At 42.6% G+C, this 20628-nt stretch overlaps 1 protein-coding gene across 2 annotated transcripts in view; it reads left to right on the top strand.

Moving 5' to 3' along the window:
• Nucleotides 1–7125, top strand: part of SERPINB1 (serpin family B member 1) — a gene marked incomplete in the record, with an annotated part of 209072 nt that extends 201947 nt beyond the window's left edge. For both annotated transcript variants that reach the window (XM_044065167.1, XM_044065166.1), the window contains 1 exon segment: nt 6684–7125. In XM_044065167.1, coding sequence (XP_043921102.1) covers nt 6684–7085 — 402 coding nt within the window.
• Nucleotides 7126–20628: the final 13503 nt, after the last annotated feature.

The raw sequence follows: 20628 nt of genomic DNA, 5'->3' as shown, positions 1-20628 counted from the left end.
GTTGCCCATGTTGGTAATAACCAGGTCTAGGATATTGCTGCCCCTGGTGGGGCAGGGGCAGCAATATCCTAGACCTGAGGTGCATCATAGAGAGTGAGAGAAATGGTGACTATTGAGGAGATACCGACCTCATGCAGAAAATGGGGGGGATGATTATGATGATGACAGTTGTATGAGTGTATAACAGTTGAATGGTCACAATACCAAACTACAAAAATTCAAGCATAACTTCAAACCTCAAATATTCAAAAATAAAAACAAAAAAACACTTTTTTGCATGAGGAAGTCTCTTGTGCCTCCACATCCAGTGCTTAATTGTATGTACCAACATTGACACTGTACATTTAGGAAAATTGCTAAATCCCTGGTCCTTGCTATTCCATGATCTCGCACAGGTGAAAAAGCTGATAATGTGTGATATCTTAAAGTTCAGAATGCTTTGCAATCGTACTAAAAAGCAAATTAATGGAGACAAAAAGCTATACTATAATAACTTTCAGTATTATAAACAACCCTAAAAAATTCTAGTCAGCCATTAAAGAAATCTTTCATCCCATCCATAAATTCAACCCTTACCCCTCTCCCAATAACTCATCACTTGAAACTGCAGTACAGTTCAACTCCTATTTGGATCATATAGCATCCCTAACAAAGGATTCCCCAGCATCTAATTCTAATCCTGTCCATCAGTAACCACATCCACTTTCATCTTCAAACCTGTGCCCACATCCTGTATAAAACTACTCAAACTCTAAACATTCTGGATTTCAGCTGATTACCTTCCAAGCAAGTACCTTAAAATAGCAGCCAGCAGCATTGCCTATCCTGTCGTAATACATTTAGATAGGTCCATCCTGGAATCCCATGATCCCTCTCTCTGGAAGAAGTCATACATTATCCCTATGCACAAAGGAGATTCAGCAGACATCACTAACTTTAGACCTATAGCAATCTTATCCCCTTCTCCAAAATATTTGAAAAATGTATTCAGAAATAATTGCTAAACTATTTCCTACAGGAAGAACTCCAGTCCCCCACACAACATGGCTTCTGTCCTTCCCATAGTACTAACACTGCACTTCTAACTGTGTAAATACTGTCAGTAAAGCTAGAGATGATGGCAAACTAGTCTCCTTATTTCTAGACTTGTCTAAAGACTTCAACACAGTTTTTTCACAGCAAACTTCAAATGTTCACATTAGGTGTCTTTCAGCCCACCATTCTATGGTTCAAAAGCTACCTATCCAATAGGTATTGGTCAGTAAAATGGCACTCCTCCCTTTCTCCATACCTCCCTGTCACCACTGACTTACCACAAGGCTCTGTCTTTAGTCCCCTCCTCTTTAATATTCTCACCAACACGCACCACACAAGTCTCATTAATACAGTACAGATGACTGCGCATTCATTTGCACATCTGACATGGCACATCTCCAAAAATTACTCAGGAAGGTTTAACAGTGACTGAAGCATGGCTTTGCAACTCACAACTCATGCTCAACCTTAAAGTACTTTTTCCCCCCAAATCCTTTTTTCATGGAAAAAAAACCCAAAATGTAAAGTTCTCTTTTGATAATACAATCATTGAAGTTACTCCTCAACAAAGCAAATTATTAGTGACGATAGTGGATGATGATCTTAAATTTGACCTACATGTACAAACTTGCAAAAGAAAAACTCATCAAAAACTAGGGATGCTTTATAGAGCTAAAAACTTTCTCACCAAGTAACTAAAGCTACACTTGCCACTACTTATCTCCTCCCTACATTTTTTATGGTACTCCCATCCGTACTAATATTCAGGCATCGCAAAAATTAAAACTTTAACAATGCTATAACAGAGTTGCTAAATTTGCAGCAAGTACTGCTTTCAGAACCCACTACTGCATGGCACTAAAAAGCCAGAATTTGTTGGAACTATCCCATCAGCTAACGTGTACAGCTTCTTTCTGCCTAAAAAATTGTTCAGAAATGATCTGCTTCTCCATGTTTAATCTGCACAACTATTTTCCCAGTCGGTCATTACGATCCAGTGACCAAAAACTCCTGCGTCCACAAACCAGTCATATCTGCTGGGTATTGTCTGTACTCGTACCATGTTGCTAAGGCCTGGAGCTCCATACCTGTATCAGTCATGTCAATACCCTGTCTCTCACCCTTCAAAACCATTCAGAAAGACTTCCTAGCCAAAAGCTGGTTCCATTTGTGCCCAACACCAGGATAAACTGTAAAACCTAAGTATGAACAAATACCTAATTCATACCTTACATTTCCTTACTCTGCCTTCTTCACTCACTTCCTTACTTCTATCAGTTTCTCTCCCAAAAAAAGCCTGCTTTTCTCTCACTTAATATTGCAGTTTTCTGTTTGTGTTGCACTAACTTGCATTTAATTTCTCTATAAACTGGCTAAAATGTCCCTATTAAATTATTTAATGTTTTCATGTTTGTCTTTTCGGCTTTTCTTGGTTAGGGTTCGCCACAGTGGAACTCCGGTCCGCTAATGCTTGGCAGTAGATTTTTATGGTGCCGAATTGCCAGCCAGATGCCCAACCTTCAACGAATGCACACCCATTCACACGTCTTTCGAATGCTACTCTACCGCGGGGAGGACATGCAGACTCCACACAAGTCACTCCAGCCGAGAATCTAACAGGAGAACCACTTGCTGTGAGGCGACAATGCTACCGCTGCACCACCGTGGCTGCTATTTACTGTTTTCATCTTATGTCTAATTTGTTATAATTATTTAAATTGTAAGTATTTGTGTTATTTTTGAAGACTAAAATTATTGTTCTTAAAATGTTTTGTAATACTTTGGAGCTTTTTTCCCTGGGCCTCTGCTGAAAATGGGTCTAATCCAGTGTGACAAATGTCAGTAAATAAATAAATCTGTTTTTGATCAATTATAGTGGCTTTTTTCGGCTTGACCACCTGAATTTTCAACCACGTATATGTATCCCATGGGTGTGTTTACATGTACAAGTCTTTTATGATTTGGCAGTAATTTGACAGAAAAAAAATCACCATTTTATGAAAAACAAACTAAAAATAGAAGGCAAAAATCTGTATAGTTGAGAGGTATGACTCCAAAATCGGGGAAAAGAGAATATTCCCAAGCCACAAGATTTGTGCGATCTCTTACACCTGTTGACCAAAAGTTGATTAAACAGATGTCTACCAAAGACACTGTTGACCTAAGAATCTGCACCCAGATATATAGTTCAAAACATTTCGAATACAAATAAAACCTGCATTAAATTTAGAGCAAAAAAGTGACTGTCTAATCTGTACTAAAATAAAAAAAACCAAGCCCTACAAATGCTATAGAATATGCATTGTCTGAATAGTGATGTTATGGAAAGGGGCTTTTCTAAGGTTACAGTTAGCAAACATTAGTAATTTGGGGTGCAGTGTTTTCTTTACTTAAAAATAATTGGATCACAATGTCCCTGTTCAGTATACCTGTACTGTGGCACTGTATGGGGAAGGTGTTGTGCATCTGACCTGATCACTCAGTTTCAAGGCTTTGTTTTTCCCACTCATGATCGGGAGAACAGAAGTAGTTGGTGTGATGGCCACATTTGAAGCAGTGACTGTAGTCATCAGTAAGGTGAGGTTCATAAGTTCTTCCTGAGCTTATGGCCATATGATACCATCAAGAAACTCGGCCACTTCACCCACTACTGGTAGGAAACTGTCACTGTCCCTCATTAAGTAGACATGCACACACACACATGCGTGTGTACACCTTTTAAATCCTGGCAGGCAATCCAATGTTATGGGCAGAGCATGGCTTTGCAGGATTGATTTTGGAGAACTTTACTGTGGTTAGCTAGCAGCTGTGTTAGTGAGAAATAGACTTGAAATGCATTACTGTGTGCCCTGTTTTATCTTTTTGTTTTATCAGTCAAGAGTTTGAGATATACACTATCAACAAAGTAACGGAGTACAGCCAACCGCTGCATGTGGATGAAGCTAACTGACCCTGCAGTCATTTGCTGATTATTGTGGTTTTGTTGAACTGATGTGATTTGTGAGAAATAAGTTGAAATTCTTTAGTGGCCACAGTTTGTGTGAAATGAAGCTGAAATATGCAACTGTGATCATTGTCAAATAGTCACTGATCTGCACTGGCTATAGCAGCCTCTCACAATGTATTCTGTTTGCTGAAATTTGGTGCTATGGATTATGCTTGAGTGCATGTGGCTGACTGGTTGTGTCTGTATTCTGGAAGTGTTGCTGTTTATTTAGCAGTAACAGTTTAGACATAATTTCCTTTACTTTCTGTCACAGTCTGTCATCAGCAGTTGTGCATAGTAAGTGGCTATCTTTGGTAGTCTAGGCAGGTTGCAAGAGAAGGCTGCTGATTGCTGGCAAAGTAGTGCAGCATGTATTGTTGCTATTTCACAGTACTTGGTTCTAAGTGTCAGGGAACCAAGTACTGTGAGATGGCAACACTTCTGTGTGAAGTCTGCATTCTTCCTTGGGTCTTTGTGGGGTTTTAACCAGGTACTCTAAATGGAGGTGAATTGGTGTTCCTTTATTTTGCCTGTAGGCAAGTATAATTTGTGTGTGAGAGAGGCAGGTGTGTGTGCCTGTGTGTGTGTGTGCCTGTGTATACATATCTTATGATAAAAATGGCTTGGCAGGGGCAATGTCATTATGCGAGTCTATAAAAACATCACTGATTTTTATCTGGGGACGCACACAATATTGTGAAGTGCAGTTGTCTTATTTATAGACAACATTAAGAAACAGTGAACAAGTAATTATCTTCCTAAAGACACAATGCATTGCAGAACATGCAGACTGTCAGAGCTTCTGAGGCTTGGTGACTTCCATTCCCCTGACTGCATCAGCAGATTATGGCGGAGGCATCCTCAACCTGTGCCCTACGCCCCACATAGTCTACAACTCGCACTGCTTAGATGTACATGCAGAAGGTCACTAGTTTGTCTAGGAACTTATTACAGTGTGGTTATTCATCTTTTAATTTTCCCCAGTCAAACCTAAGAGGATTGCATAATGGGTCAGTATAGCTTTTCTAGAACTATGTGTTTATACTTGTGATTATCATTTTTTTTTTCATTTTCCTCAGTCAAACTTCAGATGTGTGTGTAGGTGGCTGTGTTTTGGGGGGGTAGGAGTAAGAAGGCATACATCTGAAAGCAACATGTTGAAAGGTATTCCTGTGAGCAAATTCTTTCACTTTTACCTCGGTCTGATATTAGAGGGTTACACAGAAGGTGGCAGTCTTTTGTAGGGGTAGGGTGAGAAGGCGTGCTATGTATATGTATGAGAGTAACAGCTTAAAATGAGTACAGCCATTTGTTCTTTCAGCTTCTTCCCAAGCTAACACCAGAGGGGTACACAGAAGGTGACCGACTTTTTTAGGGAGTAGGGAGGCAAATACTATTTTCAGATGCACTACAATTTGTTATATTGGTTTGTTGGAAACTACTATTTTGTCAGCTTTGAACATTAAGCCTTGACTAAATTTTTCTTTCTTGAGGGAAAAAAACTGAATTTCTTTTCTTAGCCATGATTTTTTTGTTCAGGACATAACTGGGTCAAAAGGTTGGAAAAAAAGCTCTAAAATGATTTCACAGTATCTAGAAACAAGTGGCTCTTGGGAATCAAGTGGCCACAAGAATAACAGATTAATTCAGTTATTTGCTCTGCAGTCAGAGAGAGAGAGAGAGTGTGTGTGTGTGTGTGTGTGTGTGTGTGTGTGTGTGTGTGTGTGTGTGTGTGTGTGTGTGTGTGTGTGTGTGTGTGTGTGTGTGTGTGTGTGTGTGTGTGTATATCATATAAGTGCTTTCAGAGTTGTCATATATTTCCAACACTCTTTTGTGATAGCTGATATGTGCATGCTGCTATACAAGATTAAAGCATACCAGTCTTAAATTCATAGCAATAGTTATGCACGTTTTGTTACCAAATTAGCTTAACTGTTTTACCAGTTTTGGAGCATAATCAGAGGCCTGCAAGTACTATGTATCCATTAGGCTCAGTCAGATCTACATCAATTACATTGCAATATGTTTGAATTGATGTCGTAATTTAGTATCGTTTTCCTGCTAGAAATGCATATGTCTATATTTGTTGCATTTTTGGTGATACCTGCTGTGATTTTTGTGTGATGTTTGCTCTCCAAATGCCTGCATTACTGTAGGGCCTCCGCAGTCTGTGTTCCTGATCTTTCCCTATAAGGCAGTAGCTGATCATAGAAGGGGTTATTTATGCAGCCATCAGGAGATTTCTTTTAGAAGGCTGATGTGAGAACCCATATAATCATGAGGTCCTACTGAATTCTTCTCCACCTGCATTTGCATGGTCCCACACATATGCTGATGAGAGCTGCCATCACCAGCTTAGTAAGCCAAGCCCACATTTCCTGTTATGAATGTTTCTCCTAGTTGCCTGTGCTGGTACAGAGAGAAGCAGTCCCTGGACCAGTAGTCCCTCCTCACAAGGTAGGTGACCCAACATGCCTCTCTTACTTTCCCTCTGCCTTAGCTTTGCATTGTCTGAGCCACCATGATAATCTTCACCTTTCAGAGAAGTGCACTTTGTAATAGTGATCTTCATGACAGTTTTTCATGTTGGTTTTAGTTTCAGTAGAACAATCCCAAGAGTATTTTAGATGTCTTTTAAACATTGTTTATGTTGTGTCATTAGCTAGAGAAGGAGCTCAGCATGGAAAAGATTAAGGAATGGACTTCACCAGAGTACATGGGTCACATTGATGTTCATGTCCATTTGCCCAAGTTCAAGCTGGAAGATAAGTACGACTTAGAATCGACCCTAGCTGAAATGGGGATGTCTGATCTTTTCGATGGAAGCAAGGCTGACCTGTCTGGAATAACAGGAAAGACTGATCTGCACATCTCCAAAGTTGCACACAAGTCCTTCATCGAAGTTAATGAAGAAGGCACTGAAGCAGCAGCTGCTACAGCTGGGATTGCAATGTTCTGCATGTTTTTAGAAGAGAATTTTACTGCTGATCATCCATTCTTATTCTTCATCCGACATAACCAAACCAACAGTATCTTGTTCTTTGGCAGGTTTTCCTCTCCTTAAATGTTGTCAGAACGGAAATAAAATAAACTTTTTAAATTAAGCCCATTCTTGTTCTGTATTTATTAAATGCAGCATTGTTGAAGGGTTGATTGTCCAAACATGCATTGCTTCATGTCGCATCTTCTTTTTAAGAAAATTGTTACACTTTGTGATTTTGCAAAATTAGATGTATATCTGTAAAACCTTAAAATTAAGTCTCTGTAGTTCTTTGGTTTACAGATACAGTAATATGAAAAATAAGTGAGAAATACAGATTCTGTAAATAAAACAGGTTGGATCTGTCCAACAGATCTAAAAGGATATGACAAAACTGAAGGGATAAATTGTATTAGATTTGGGTTTCTCAGCAGTTCCATTTACTAACTGAATTTCATAATTGGCTTTAATGTAAATAAGGTTTGGGGTATGGTTTCTCTTTCAGGTTTAGTTTTACTCATTAACAGTAAGTGACTCTGTTGGGTGATCATAACATTATTTCATTATTTTGAATATGTAGCATGTGATTTCATCATATGGGATATTTTCATGACATTCCTCTAAATATCAACATTTGCATAATAGTAGCAGCTGGCATACTTGTATTAAATGCTATATAAGCCAACTTAAAAAATTAAATTTAAAAGGAGCTGCTCATTGATCTGAAATTTAAGTTTTGGACCTAGATTTCTTAATCTAAAGTTATACACATTTCAGCATTTATTGGTTACTTTTCATTAAAAAAAAACAAAAGATGTGCTTTAGATGTAGACAGTGGACTTGATATGAAAACTAGTAACAACAAAAAAAAAGTCTGACAACTGTCAGTGCCTGAAACAGATCAACTAATACCAAACAAAAGAGTTTAAGTACTTCTTCCAAAATCATCTGAATAAAATTGCAGTGATCACGAAACAAATATTCATTCTGAGGAAATGTCAACTGTGATGTGATCAATTAAAAATGAAAAAACAATAAAATAAAATGAAATGCAATTGCGATTTACATAAATATTGAAATAAAACATGTTTTCTTGAAATACCCTCAAAAATAAGGCTTAAGATAAGGGTATATACGCTTTGGTACACTACCACCTTCCCTTTTATTGACAGACCATCTGAATTGGCATTACATGCACCATTGCTACGCTGAACTGTCTTGTTATAGGAAAACAAAATTAAAGTCTGTGTAAATTAGAATTCTGACTACTAGCCCTTTGTGACTTAAGGGCTGTAGTCTATAAGCACAGTGAATTTCTGACCAAATAGGTTTGGTTTAAGATTTTGTACAGTCTGAATTATGCCCAGGCATTCCTTTTCTACATCTGGATAGGATTCCTCCCTGGCCTTAACTCTGTGTCTGTGATGAGGTGCTGTTTCCCCTGTAGTAAAAACTGGCTGTGTACAGCACCCCATGGTTTAAAGCATCTGCCTGTACAATATAATATTGACTAAAGGTGGGATTGGCAGATGGAGTCCACCTAAGGCCTGTAAGTGTTTGGAACACCTGGTCTCAGGCTGGACTCAAGGAAAACTTGTGGTCAATTCTTTATAAGGTCACCGTAAACATGCTCCTGTCAGGACAAGCTGTAGATTGTCATCATCCAGGTAGTAAGGGAATAGTCACCAGCTGTTGGGATGCAGTACCTTCTGGAAAGTTGCAGGAGCATTCTTCATTAAATTTTGGAATTCAGGTAACCCAAAAGAGTAAAAAAAGCTGACCTCTTCATTGCTACAGGTATCAAAGGTATCTGCAGTAACCCTTAGTGAGATCAGTGATGGTTAGAGCCTTATCCTCACCCAGTTGTCGTAAGGCTTTATTTGTCGTAGGCATGGGATAAGTATGTGACTCTGTGTGACTATTCAGTTGCCTATAGTCTGCACAGAACCTAGTCCTGCTATCTTTCTTTGGCACTAGCACTACCAGTGAAGATCAGAGGTTGTTAGACTCCTGGAATACCCTCAAGTACATCTCCTTCAGTTTCTTAGTCTGCTCATCTCCCCCAGGTAGCGTATAAGGGGCATGTCTGATCTATTGCTAGGGCCTTGTGTTCACACTGTGTTCAACCATTTGGGTGCATGGTGGCTTACCAGTGAAAATGTCCCAAAACTGCTTCACTACTGCCCATATCTCCTGAACATTTAGTTAACATTCCTTAACTTTCTCACAATAGTGAAAGGGCCCACCCGTGCTACCTTCAGTGTATTCTGTTGAACAAGTAGCATCATCACTTTCTGCCAAAGACAATACTGTGTGGCCCTAGCTGTGTTACTTTCTTTTGCTGTTGTGCTGGTGCTATGTGCTCTGTGCTTAACCCCATGAACACCCTAAACAGAGTCCTCAGACATATTGTTTAGTATATCCCCTGTGAGAGCCACAGCCACTCTCTCATCCATTGTAAACAGTGGGGCCCCCTAACCCTGTGGCCATACAGCAGTGCATAACGGGGAGGGGCTGTGGATTCCTGGTGTAATTAGATAACAGAAAACAGGAAGAATTTATATTAAATGGAACTAGGCCAAGAATTGAGCCTTGAAAAAATCCAGAATTCAGAGACCCATGTATAACTATCACCTAAAAGTTTGAGGTTTCCTTTCTGCCTTGTGAAACTTTCTTTGATTCACTTTATTGTTTAATAATTCACATTCCAGCCCTGGAGGCACTGCAAGATGACATGAGGGACAAAAATGAAAGGAATTGACAAGGTATAGACCAATCACCACAAAACAAAGGCCATCCTCCACAGCCAAACTGATAGTTTTGTAGAATTCAGACAAGTTAGTCAGTCTGCTTCATAAATCCATGCTGATGAGTGTCCCAGTCAGGTCCATAAATTTTATTGTGCACCTTTCAAAAGATTTTCCAGTTATAGATGTAAGACATATTGGATAGTAGAAGTAAATCAGTTTATCCATCCTTATGAATTGGAACTTAGAAACAATACTAGCCAAGCAATCACAGAAACCCATAATTTGCTAGCCATTTACATCTTAAAGGAGACTCACTTAAAAGTTCACATTATGTGTTACAAGCACTTTCAGAGTGCCCACCTCCAAAACTGAGCATTACTGCTTAAGCTAGTACCAGTGGAAATTTGTGTACTCATCTAATCACTGACTAGGCATAAAGGTAGACAGAATAATACTTTGCTTTGCCTGTAGTGATGAGCTTTTTCCATAGATTGGGAATATGTTGAGTTAGGAGACAATTACTCCTGCAAGTCTCAAATTTTTTGGTGTAGATTTAGGTCCCTAGTATAGGTAATGTCAAGAAATAGGTAAAATTAGGATTGGGGCTTTCATGGCTAAAAAATGTAAGACGTCACCTGGGAGCAACTGATGAGCTACTGGCTATAAGGAGAGATCTGATGTCAGTCTTCATTCATTCTTGATGAATGGTACTTGGCTCCGATCCTTGGAACTGGCTTGGCCTTTATACAGCCTGAGCCAGCCAAAAACCCTCAAGCGAAGACTCTACACATAACGCCCCTCTCCATTACTTCAGATCTCATTTGCCGCTCTGTCAGCAAGACTGCCAGCTGTTGCTCTCGGCTAAATCTTTAAATTTCGTGATGCATCCTGGGCTCCTGTGTTCTCACCCATTCTAGTCAACCTGCCGCCTGTCCTGAATTAGGGTTTGGGAACCTGCCCTACCTGACAACCTCGAAACATCAATTTAAAATATGTCCTGCTGTCTCTTCCTAAGTTAAGGAATTGAGGCTAACTTCTCCCTGAACTCATCCCCTCAAGGATACAAGAAAGTATGTTATTTGCTGTATGCTAATCTATTTGTTGTACATAATAGGTGCTAAAGTGTCTTTTCCTGCCAGGATAACCAGCAGCCATACTCCTCTCTACTGCTCTACCTCTATCCCTTCCCCTCTTTTAGCCTCTGTATTTGACTGCACTATTTCCCTCCCTTACTCCTAGTCCTCCTGTCTCCCTCCAGGAGCTACTGTAGCAGTATAGTTTTTGCCCACTAGATGGCACCCTTCTCCTGATACTATCCTTGTACATTTAACCAACTGCTTCATATTAGAAACTCTCAGAAAAAGTTTTTCCTTACTTATTTTATTGTGGTCCCACCACCACAATTCACTTACCCTTCCTCCTCATACTTCTGTTTACAGTCTACTACCACCTTTACTCTCCTCTACCTTCACTTACCCTCAGCAGTCAGCATTTCACTGATTATATTCACAGTATTCTCTTTTTTTCATCCTTCACCTGGTTCTTCTCGCTCCATTCGCCCTGCGGGCTCACTCTGCTCCCCTACCCTACCCCCAAATCCGACCCACCCTAGTGCACTTAGCCTTATACCTCTCTTGCCACTCCCACCTCCCCATTATCCAATCCCATCCCACAACACATTATTCCATCTTACTGTACTCCTACTTCACTTTATACTCTTAGCTACTTACTGTCCTCCCTCTACTACTTCAGCACTATGCCTACTTCTTCCATATCAACTCATCTCAAACCCCTACTCCTGTTCTTATTTCTGCCTTTCCTTTTCCTTCCCTATGTCCTAACTGCCTATGAGCATCTTAGCTTCACTAACTTCCAGCTGCCCACAAAAGATACTTCCCCATCATCCTCATCAGCTACTCCTAAACACATCAACATTACTTCTATAACTACCTCCTCCCAAAGTATTGTAGAGTCTTCCACATTAGCTATAAACACCACTAAGTCAAAAGAGCACATAACCTATTGAATCTTACTCTAATTCACACACCTAGACTACACTTTCACCTCCTACTCTATGGTAACATTCATCCGAATCCTGGCCCTTCCATTTATAGATCTGCTAACCCATATAAACCCTCTCCCTCTTCCTTTCACACCCCTACTAGACCTCCTAACTCCCTCTTCATATCTCATTTAAACATACGTAGTGTCAATAATAAAGTGACTCACCTTCATGCCCTACTTGGATGTACATGACTTTGACATTCTTTGCCTATCCGAAACATGGTTAAAACCAACAACCCAAGACTATTAAATCACCCCCTCCTGGGTATAATATTTTAAGATTGGATCGCCTTAACAGGAAGGATGGGGGCGTAGCCTTATACAAAGCAGGCCTCCAAATTACACCACTTGATACTCAACCACCTTCTCATAGCAATATTGAAATTCTTATCACTAAGCTACAACTAAACATTAAGTCCATCTATATTATATGCTCATGTCTTCCTCCAGGTAATAACATCACCTCCTTTGAAAATATCCTTAGCTGGCTATCCACAAGAAACCATTCTTCTAGGTGACTTTAATATAGACTGGAATACCTGTAATTCCAATAATCCATCCAACCACATAAACCTATATGGCTTCTCCCAAACCATCACTTCACCTACTCCTATCCATAAACCTACCAACAAAGAAACCACCCTAGATCAGATCCTTATAAATAATCTATCCACAACATGTATGACCAGTATCCCACCAGCTGACATTAATTATCACTCTAACTTATATTCGACATAAGTAATAATCTGGAGTAGGGACTTAATTTGTCAGCAACCTTTGGGTCTTGGATCCGACATCGGATCCGAGCCGGCAACTTATTATGCAGCTATGGATCCGAGCTCCTAGCTCCTCCCCTCACCCATAATCCCCTGCCAACCCCAAATTACCTCAGATCTAGTTTGCCGCGCTTGTGTGTGTAGCTGGATTTACAAGCTCCTGGCGATTTCTTATTGATAAGTGCTTTTCTGATCTTTTCAGTTAGTTTTTGGAAATTGTAATTTGTGCGAGTGTGTTTAGGTTCCTTTTAAGTTTAAATTGTTGGTTTTTACCCCCCCCCCTCGCTGGTCATTAGAGAGTGCCTGTGTGTGATTGCGTTTGGGGCCTGGTGTGTGTCTGTAGTTTACTTTAGTTTTGGGTAATGGCAGAGGCCCCAAAACCTATTTTCTCTAAATGCACCGAGTGTGGCCATAAGCTCTCTCCGGCTGATGGCCACACTCGGTGTGTTCGGTGCCTTGGGGTTGAACACCTCTCTTCAGGCTGTACCATTTGTGCAGCGTTCAACCCCAGAGCACTAAAAGAGCGGAGGTCGACGCTGATCCTGGCAGGACTTTTGCCCCAGGATTCGGCTTCGGCCTCCGCTACTCCCGTGGCGGCACCTCAGCCTGTGGTGGTGGCCACTCCTGTCCCCCTTCCCCCGGCCGGGATTCAAACTCCCACCAAAGAGCCGGAGGACAGGGAGGCCAGGAGGGAGAAACGGAGGGAGAAGCACCACAAGCGGTGGGCCGAGGCCTCCGCTTCGCCCCCCCGGCTAAGCAGGCTTCTCCCTCCACGGCTTCCAGGTCTCCTCCTCCTCGGATCTGATCCCCTTGCTTCTCCCCAGGACCTGAGGAGGAGGAGACCCGATCTCTGTCGAGGTCGAGGCGGCATTCCAGGCCTGCCTTGGTGGCCTCCTCGAGATGCACCTACAGTCTGTCCGATGCAGACTTGGACCGGATGATGTGAAGGTTTATCCAGGCCCAGCTGCAGATGAGTGCTCTTGCCTCCCCCCCTTTGGGGGGGGGAGCTCGACACCCTTTTTTGCTCCGATTGCTCCTTCTCCGACCCGCTTCCTGGGTTCGGAGTGTTCGGAGCCGGGCAGCGTCTGAGCCGGGGGTGGGTCGGCGCCGACAGTACTGGGTACTTCGGATCCGACCCTGCCCTCGAGTCCGTCAGGTCCATTGTCGGATCCGACCTCTCTGAGCCATGGCCCGAGCTTCAGATCCGAGGGATTCAGTGTGCCTTCGGCTCCATCCAGGTCGGAGCGCACTGGTCCCTCTGATCAGACGGTCTAGGCGCCGGCTCCGATCCCTTCATCGGATCCGAGTGGGAGTCTACTTTTGGAGCCCAGGGAGAGCGGCTCCCCCTCTGCCTTCGATGTAGTGAAGAGGGCTCTTGTCAAGAGCATCCGGACCCCCGGCCCTTGTCTCTGCTCCACCCTGCACTCCCTCTCTGCTGGGCCAGGCTTCCATCACCCGGCCACAGGGACAGCCTGCTTCGATGTCCCAGGTTGTTCCATTGGAACATGATGTTGCTGGCGAGACCTCTTCGGACAGCCCCCCCCCCCGAGGAAGTGCCTCGCAAGCACAAGTGTAAGAGGAGGCACGTGCACTCCCCCAAGTCCTTAACAGAGGACACTGACTTGGATGAAGGGGAAGGCTCCCCAAGGTCACCCCCCGAGGATGTCTCCTTTGGAGACATCATGGAGATGCTTCAAATCATATCCAGAGGTTACAAAATCCCTATGAATCATGTCCCCAAACTCAGGAACCTCCCCAATGTACCACCCGATCAGATGGAGGCTGCAGCCGCAGAAATCCAGCGGCTGCTAGAAAAGAGCCATCCAGCCCCCCCCCCCCCAGACCAGCTCAGATTAGGGTTTTACTCCAGGTTCTTTCTGGTGCCAAAAAAGACGGGGGACTTGAGACCAATTCTAGACCTTTCCCTCTTAAACCTGTCGGTAACCAAGGAAAAGTTCGGAATGGTCACTCTTCAATCTATTCTTCTCCTCTTGTGGGAGAACGATTGGATGTGCTCAATAGACCTGAAGGATGCGTACTACCACATTCTAATGGACAGATGATCCAGGAGGTTTCTCCACTTCCGGCTGGGAGCCAGTCACTACCAGTTCAGGGTCCTTCCCTTTGGCTTCACCACAGTCCCCAGGGTGTTCACCAAAGTTTTAGCAGTGATAGCGGCCCACCTGAGACTCCAGGGAATGCAGGTCTTCCCGTACCTGGACCGACTGGCTTCTGACTGCCCCAACAAGGCATCTACTGTGCTCAGCCAGAGATTACTTTATCCGTCTAGCCCCCCAGTTAGGCATCACAATCAATATGGACAAATCTTCCCTTGCTTCAACACAGGTAATAGAATTCATAGGGGCCAGATTGGATACCAGAAGTCTGCGAGCCTACCTCACTTCGGAACGACTACAGAATCTGAAACTTCATGTGCGGGCCATCCTCCAATCAGAAGCTCCACCGGCGGAATTGGTCCTGAGGGAGCTGGGCTCCATGGCAGCGGCAATAACGCTTCTTCCATGCGCTCATCTAAATATGAGGGTACTACAGTGGACCCTCCAAGTGCAATGGTCTTTTCAACTTCTTCCTCTCTGCCACCCTATCTCAATCAGCAAGGCTTGCAGGAGGGCCCTGTTATGGTGGCTCCAGTCCCCAGACCTTAATATAGGCTGGCCCTTCTGCACTCCTCCCCCCCTCGCCACAGTGACCACGGATGCTTCTCGCCTTGGGTGGGGGGGCATTGCTCAGGCAGAACAGTCCAAGGCACGTGGAACGACAGAGACCTCTCTGCATATCACTGTTCTGGAGATGAGGGCGGTGCTGTTAGCGTTGCAAGCACTTCAGAACCTTCTCCCTGTAGGAACTATTGTGATACAGACGGACAACATGTCAGTTGTTTGGTACATCAACAAACAGGGGGGAACCAGGTCTCTCTGCCGAGAGGCCATGATGGTGTGGGAATGGGCGATTTCCACCAACTGCTTTCTGATCACAACGCACATTCCGGGACGGGCCAACATTCTAGCGGACAAACTCAGCCGCACCATTCTTTCCCCTTATGAGTGGTCCCTCAACTCCCAAGTAGCGAAGCGGATATTTGCAAAATGGGGGCAACCCTGCTGCGATCTCTTTGCCTCTCCCTCAAATACAAAATGCGACCGCTTCTTCGCTCTGATTCCCCCACCAGGGGAAGCCCCGAGAGACACTCTAGTGCATGCTTGGCCACCCAGTCTACTTTATGCCTATCCTCTCTTCCCCTGATGCTAAAGCTCTTACAGAAAGCCTATAGGTTGGGGAGCAGAATGATCCTCATTGCCCCATTCTGGCCTCGGCAAACTTGGTTTCCTTACCTGTGGTCTCACTTGGTGAATCCTCCCTGGATTCTGGATCCCAGCCCGGATCTAATATCCCATCCATCGGGCTTACTGATCCCGAATATGGACAACCTGAAGCTGACAGCTTGGCTGCTCCAGTTCCACTCCTAATCGGGACTCCCGGCATCTCTTCACCAGTCAAAGCCATCTTGGTGGCAGTGCATAAACCTTCCACCAGGAAAGTTTACCACAGTAAATGGAAGCGCTTTTCCGTCTGGGTGGAACATCATAATTTGGACCCCTTCACTGCTCCATTATGTTGGACTTCCTCACTGGACTTTTTCAGCAAGGGGCTAGTTATTCGACAGGGTACAATTGGCAGCCATCTCCCATTACCATGTGGGACACGAGACAGGTCCTTTGATGTCAGCTAAACTATGTAAAACCTTCCTCAAGGGTACTTTTCTGCTCAGGCCCCCTATCAAAGAAGCTGTATCCCCTTGGGATCTATCACTAGTTCTTCAAGCCTTGACTGCTTCTCCCTTTGAACCAGCTGCCTCAGCCGAACTTAAATATCTGTCTTGGAAAACAGCATTCTTGGTAGCCATCACTTCAGTGAAAAGAGTTTCAGAACTTCAAGCTCTTTCCGTGAAACCCCTTTACTTGGTTTTTCATCAGAATAGAGTGTACCTCAGGACCAATCCCTCCTTCCTACCCAAGGTGGCCTCAGAAACCAATATCAATCAGTCCATCAACCTACCAGTTTTCTTTCCTAATTATCAAAATAAGGGGGAGTATAAGCTGCATTCTTAAGATGTGCACAGGCAGCTGCGTTTTTATATTCATAGGACTGCTGGTCACAGACAATCCGATCAGCTGTTCATTTCCTTTGCCAAATTCAGTTTGGGTAAAGCCGTTTCGAAGGTCACCTTATCACGCTGGATTTCCCAATATATTCTTCTAGCTTATGAAGCTTCTGGGAGGCCCGCACCTCAGGGAGTCCATGCACATTCCAATTGCTCCATATCTACTTCTGTTGCCTTTAGATCTAGAGTTCCCTTGGATGATATTTGCTCTGCAGCCACTTGGGCCTCATCTCATACCTTTATCAACCACTACAAACTGGACATCATTTCCAGAGGGAGAGCATCCTTTGGCTCCGCAGTGCTCCGGAACATCCTTCCATGATGGCCGCCCAAGATTCAGGTAGCTGAGGACTCTGTCCCAAAGGTTGCTGAAAAATGAAGTCCCTAATCCAGATTAAGAAGTTATGTACTCACCATAACGTTCCATCTGAGTAGGTGGCTTCATTTGTCTGCAACCACCCCCCCCTCCTTCACCCTGGCCTTCAGAAGAGTTAGTGTTGTTTGTATTATCCTGCTTTTTCCTGTTGGAATACCTTTCCAGGTATATGTAGGAGGGCAAACTTTGATCTGAGGTCATTTGGAGTTGGCAGGGGATTATGGGTGAGGGGAGGAGCTAGGAGCTCGGATCCATAGCTGTATAATAAGTTGCCGGCTCGGATCCGATGTTGGATCCAAGACCCAAAGGTTGCAGACAAATGAAGCCACCTACTCAGATGGAACGTTATGGTGAGTACATAACTTCTTATTACCAGTCCTTCAACTTTTAGAACTACTCATTGCAATAAACATTTTAACCCAGAACATTTCCAGAATTAACTGAGTGTATGCAACTGGTCACCCTTAAAACACCTCCAACTAGATGAAACAGTGGCATACCTCAACTTAAGTTCCTTGAAATCTTGGACTTCCATGCCCCTTTTTGTACTCTTAGGGAACAGTACCAAAACTGCTCTTTGGCTTATGAAGGAAACAAAGCAAAAGATTCCACTAACAAACAAAGTATGGGCCAAATGGCACACTTCTAAAACCCCATCAGATCATCTAAAATTTAACAGCTTAAACTCAATTAATGCATCAATACTACTGGGCAAAAAAAAACTACTTCTTTCAACTTCAACAATCCAATCAAGTCCACAAAAATTCTGGTCAGGTATCAATAGACTCCTACATCTAGGCAACTCTAAAACGCCAACCCCTTCTGGAATTATCAATGACACTCCCAAACTAATTGCTGATTCCTTCAATACCTTCTTCACTGAAGCTGTTCTGTCACTTGCTAACTGTCTACCTCCTGTATCTTCTAATCTTTCTTCATCCTTAAAAATTCACCACCCACTTTCCAACACCAACATGTGCCTACATCCCTTATCTGTACTCTCCTTCAAAAACTTAAACCCTCTACCCCCTCTGCTGACCTCTTACCTGCTAAGTATCTTCAAATAGCAGCTAAAGTTATTGCTTACCCTATCTCTATCCTAATTAATAGAACCATCACTGAAGGTGCCATCCCATCCATCTGGAAAGTCGCACATATAATTCCCCTACACAAAGGTGGCAATTCAATATAACTTTCTAACTACCATCCAATTGTCCTACTCTCTCCCATAGCTAAAATCATGGAAAAATGCACCCATCGGCAACTGCTAGACCACCTCCTCCAAAATAACCTTTTAGCTAGCTCTCAACATGGCTTTCGACCTTTCCATAGCACCACTACAGCTCTCCTATCATTTTCTGACCACATTAACAAAAACCGTAACAACACCCTGTCCTGTGCTATCTTTATAGATCTTTCAAAAGCATTCGATATGGTTAACCATCACCTAATACTGAATATACTTAAGTCCCTTTCACTTGATAATCAAGCTCTACAGTGGTTCAAGTCCTACTTGGATAACAGGCAGTGCTCTGGGACGACACTCTATCTTCCCACCTTCCTGTCTCCCTTGGTATACCCCAAGGTTCTATTCTGGGCCCTCTTCTATTCTCTAGCTTTATAAACTATCTATCCACTAGTATCCCACATGATATATCCGTTCAATATGCAGATGACTCCAATTTAATCTCAGCTACTGGGCTGTCTGAACTGCAGTCCCTCACCCAAAATGTCTTTGAGCTTGTTGTGGAATGGTTTTACAGCGTTGCCTCCTCCTTAACCCCAAGAAGACTAAACTACTGATGTTTACTCCCACACTCAAGTCCACCCCACTTCACTTCAGTATTAAATCTAAAAATGGTACAGTTATATCCCCTGACATTACCACTAAACTCTTAGGAGTGACAATTGACCACAATCTTAACTGTGATACTCGTATTAACACCACAGTAAAATCAGTTAACTGAAAACTAGGCTCCCTCTATAGAATTAAACCCTTCCTTACTCCCATAGCTAGAACTACTATTGCCCACACCCACCTCATCTCAACACTCTTTTATGCCTCCCCTTTATATACAAATCTATCTAAAAGCAACCTCAAAAAGCTGATAATCTCCTACAATAATATTGCCAGATTTTCTACTGGTTCCCCAGTTAGATCCCACCACTGCCAAAATCTGAATCAACTGGGTTGGCTGGAACTGCAGAACCAAATTCTATTTCACCAACTAACTATTACCCATAAAACCCTTTATTATCCAAGCAACACACCAATTCTCACAAGTCTAATCTGCCCATATAAGAATCTTACAAACCTATGCTCTGCAAACAAACTACTCGTTACTACTCTAAAACCTAACAGTAAAGCAGGAGAATCCCTTTTCGCTAACACTGTAGGCAAAAGCTGGAACCTACTTCCTGGTGAACTTGCATCTCTCTCTTCAACTTCACTATTTAAAAAGAAACTCAAATCATACCTTACAACCCACTGGCTATGTCCCTGTACTAACCCTGACTAGAGTATCTCTCACTGTTAGTCTTGGCCAGCACCATTTACATCTCTCTTCCTGCCACTACCTTCTAAGCTGACTTATTGTACCTAGAAACAACATAATTGGGATCTTACTATCTTGTGTAGAAGTTACTACCCTTCAACAAATTCTTCCAATCCTATTATTAAGTAGTATGTTCTCCTGTTCCTGCTTATTACTTTGCTTTGGGTATCTACCACATACTTCAAATTCTTTTCTTTCTCCTCATAGTGAAAAACAAAAAAATGTTCCATGTATGCTAAGTTACCATGGAACACCTGTCATTGTCTTACAGTTTTCCTGTAATTTATGTTTAATGTTCAGTTTGTGCATGTCTTTTATGTGGAGCTTTTCTTCCCATGCCTCTACTGAAAATGGACATATATCCAGCTAGACTAGCCCGGTCAACAAATGTAAAATAAATAAAAATAAAATTTCCTTTTTTCTATAAATATATTTTAGAGATTTATAAATATTTTCTTCTTCACTTAGCATTTTGTCTATTGCGTTCCTGACTACTACCCGTTCCCCTTTACTATTATTTTTCTATAATCCTGTTTACCTTCCTTACATTGGTGGTACTTCCTTTTCTGTGGTTACCGTGTGGTATTCTCACCTACCGTAGTTGGTAGTTTCTTTCTCTTTTTCCTATTGTGTGTATGTGTGTGCTTTGTTAGCACTCGTTCTTGAAAATGGCAGAAAAACAAAAAGGCACTTCTGGCTTTAAAAAGTGCCACGACTGTGGGAGAAAGATGCCCAGTTCTGATGGGCATCTCATGTGTTTGCTGTCTAGAAGCTCCTCACCTAGAATACAGATTGTGACATCTGCAAGGGTTTTAGTCACCAAGCCCTAGTTGAATGTTGAAATAAGCTAATTTTAAAGGGCATATTAAAAACTCCTTTCAGTGAAACCTTGTCCAAGGTTGATCCCACAAAATCTGACACTG

This window comes from Protopterus annectens, chromosome 3.part0 (assembly GCF_019279795.1).
Source record: "Protopterus annectens isolate FY-2018-M chromosome 3.part0, PAN1.0, whole genome shotgun sequence".
Classification (NCBI taxonomy): domain Eukaryota; kingdom Metazoa; phylum Chordata; order Ceratodontiformes; family Protopteridae; genus Protopterus; species Protopterus annectens.
Note: the sequence above shows the minus strand (reverse complement) of the source record. Positions and strands in the feature narration are given on the sequence as shown.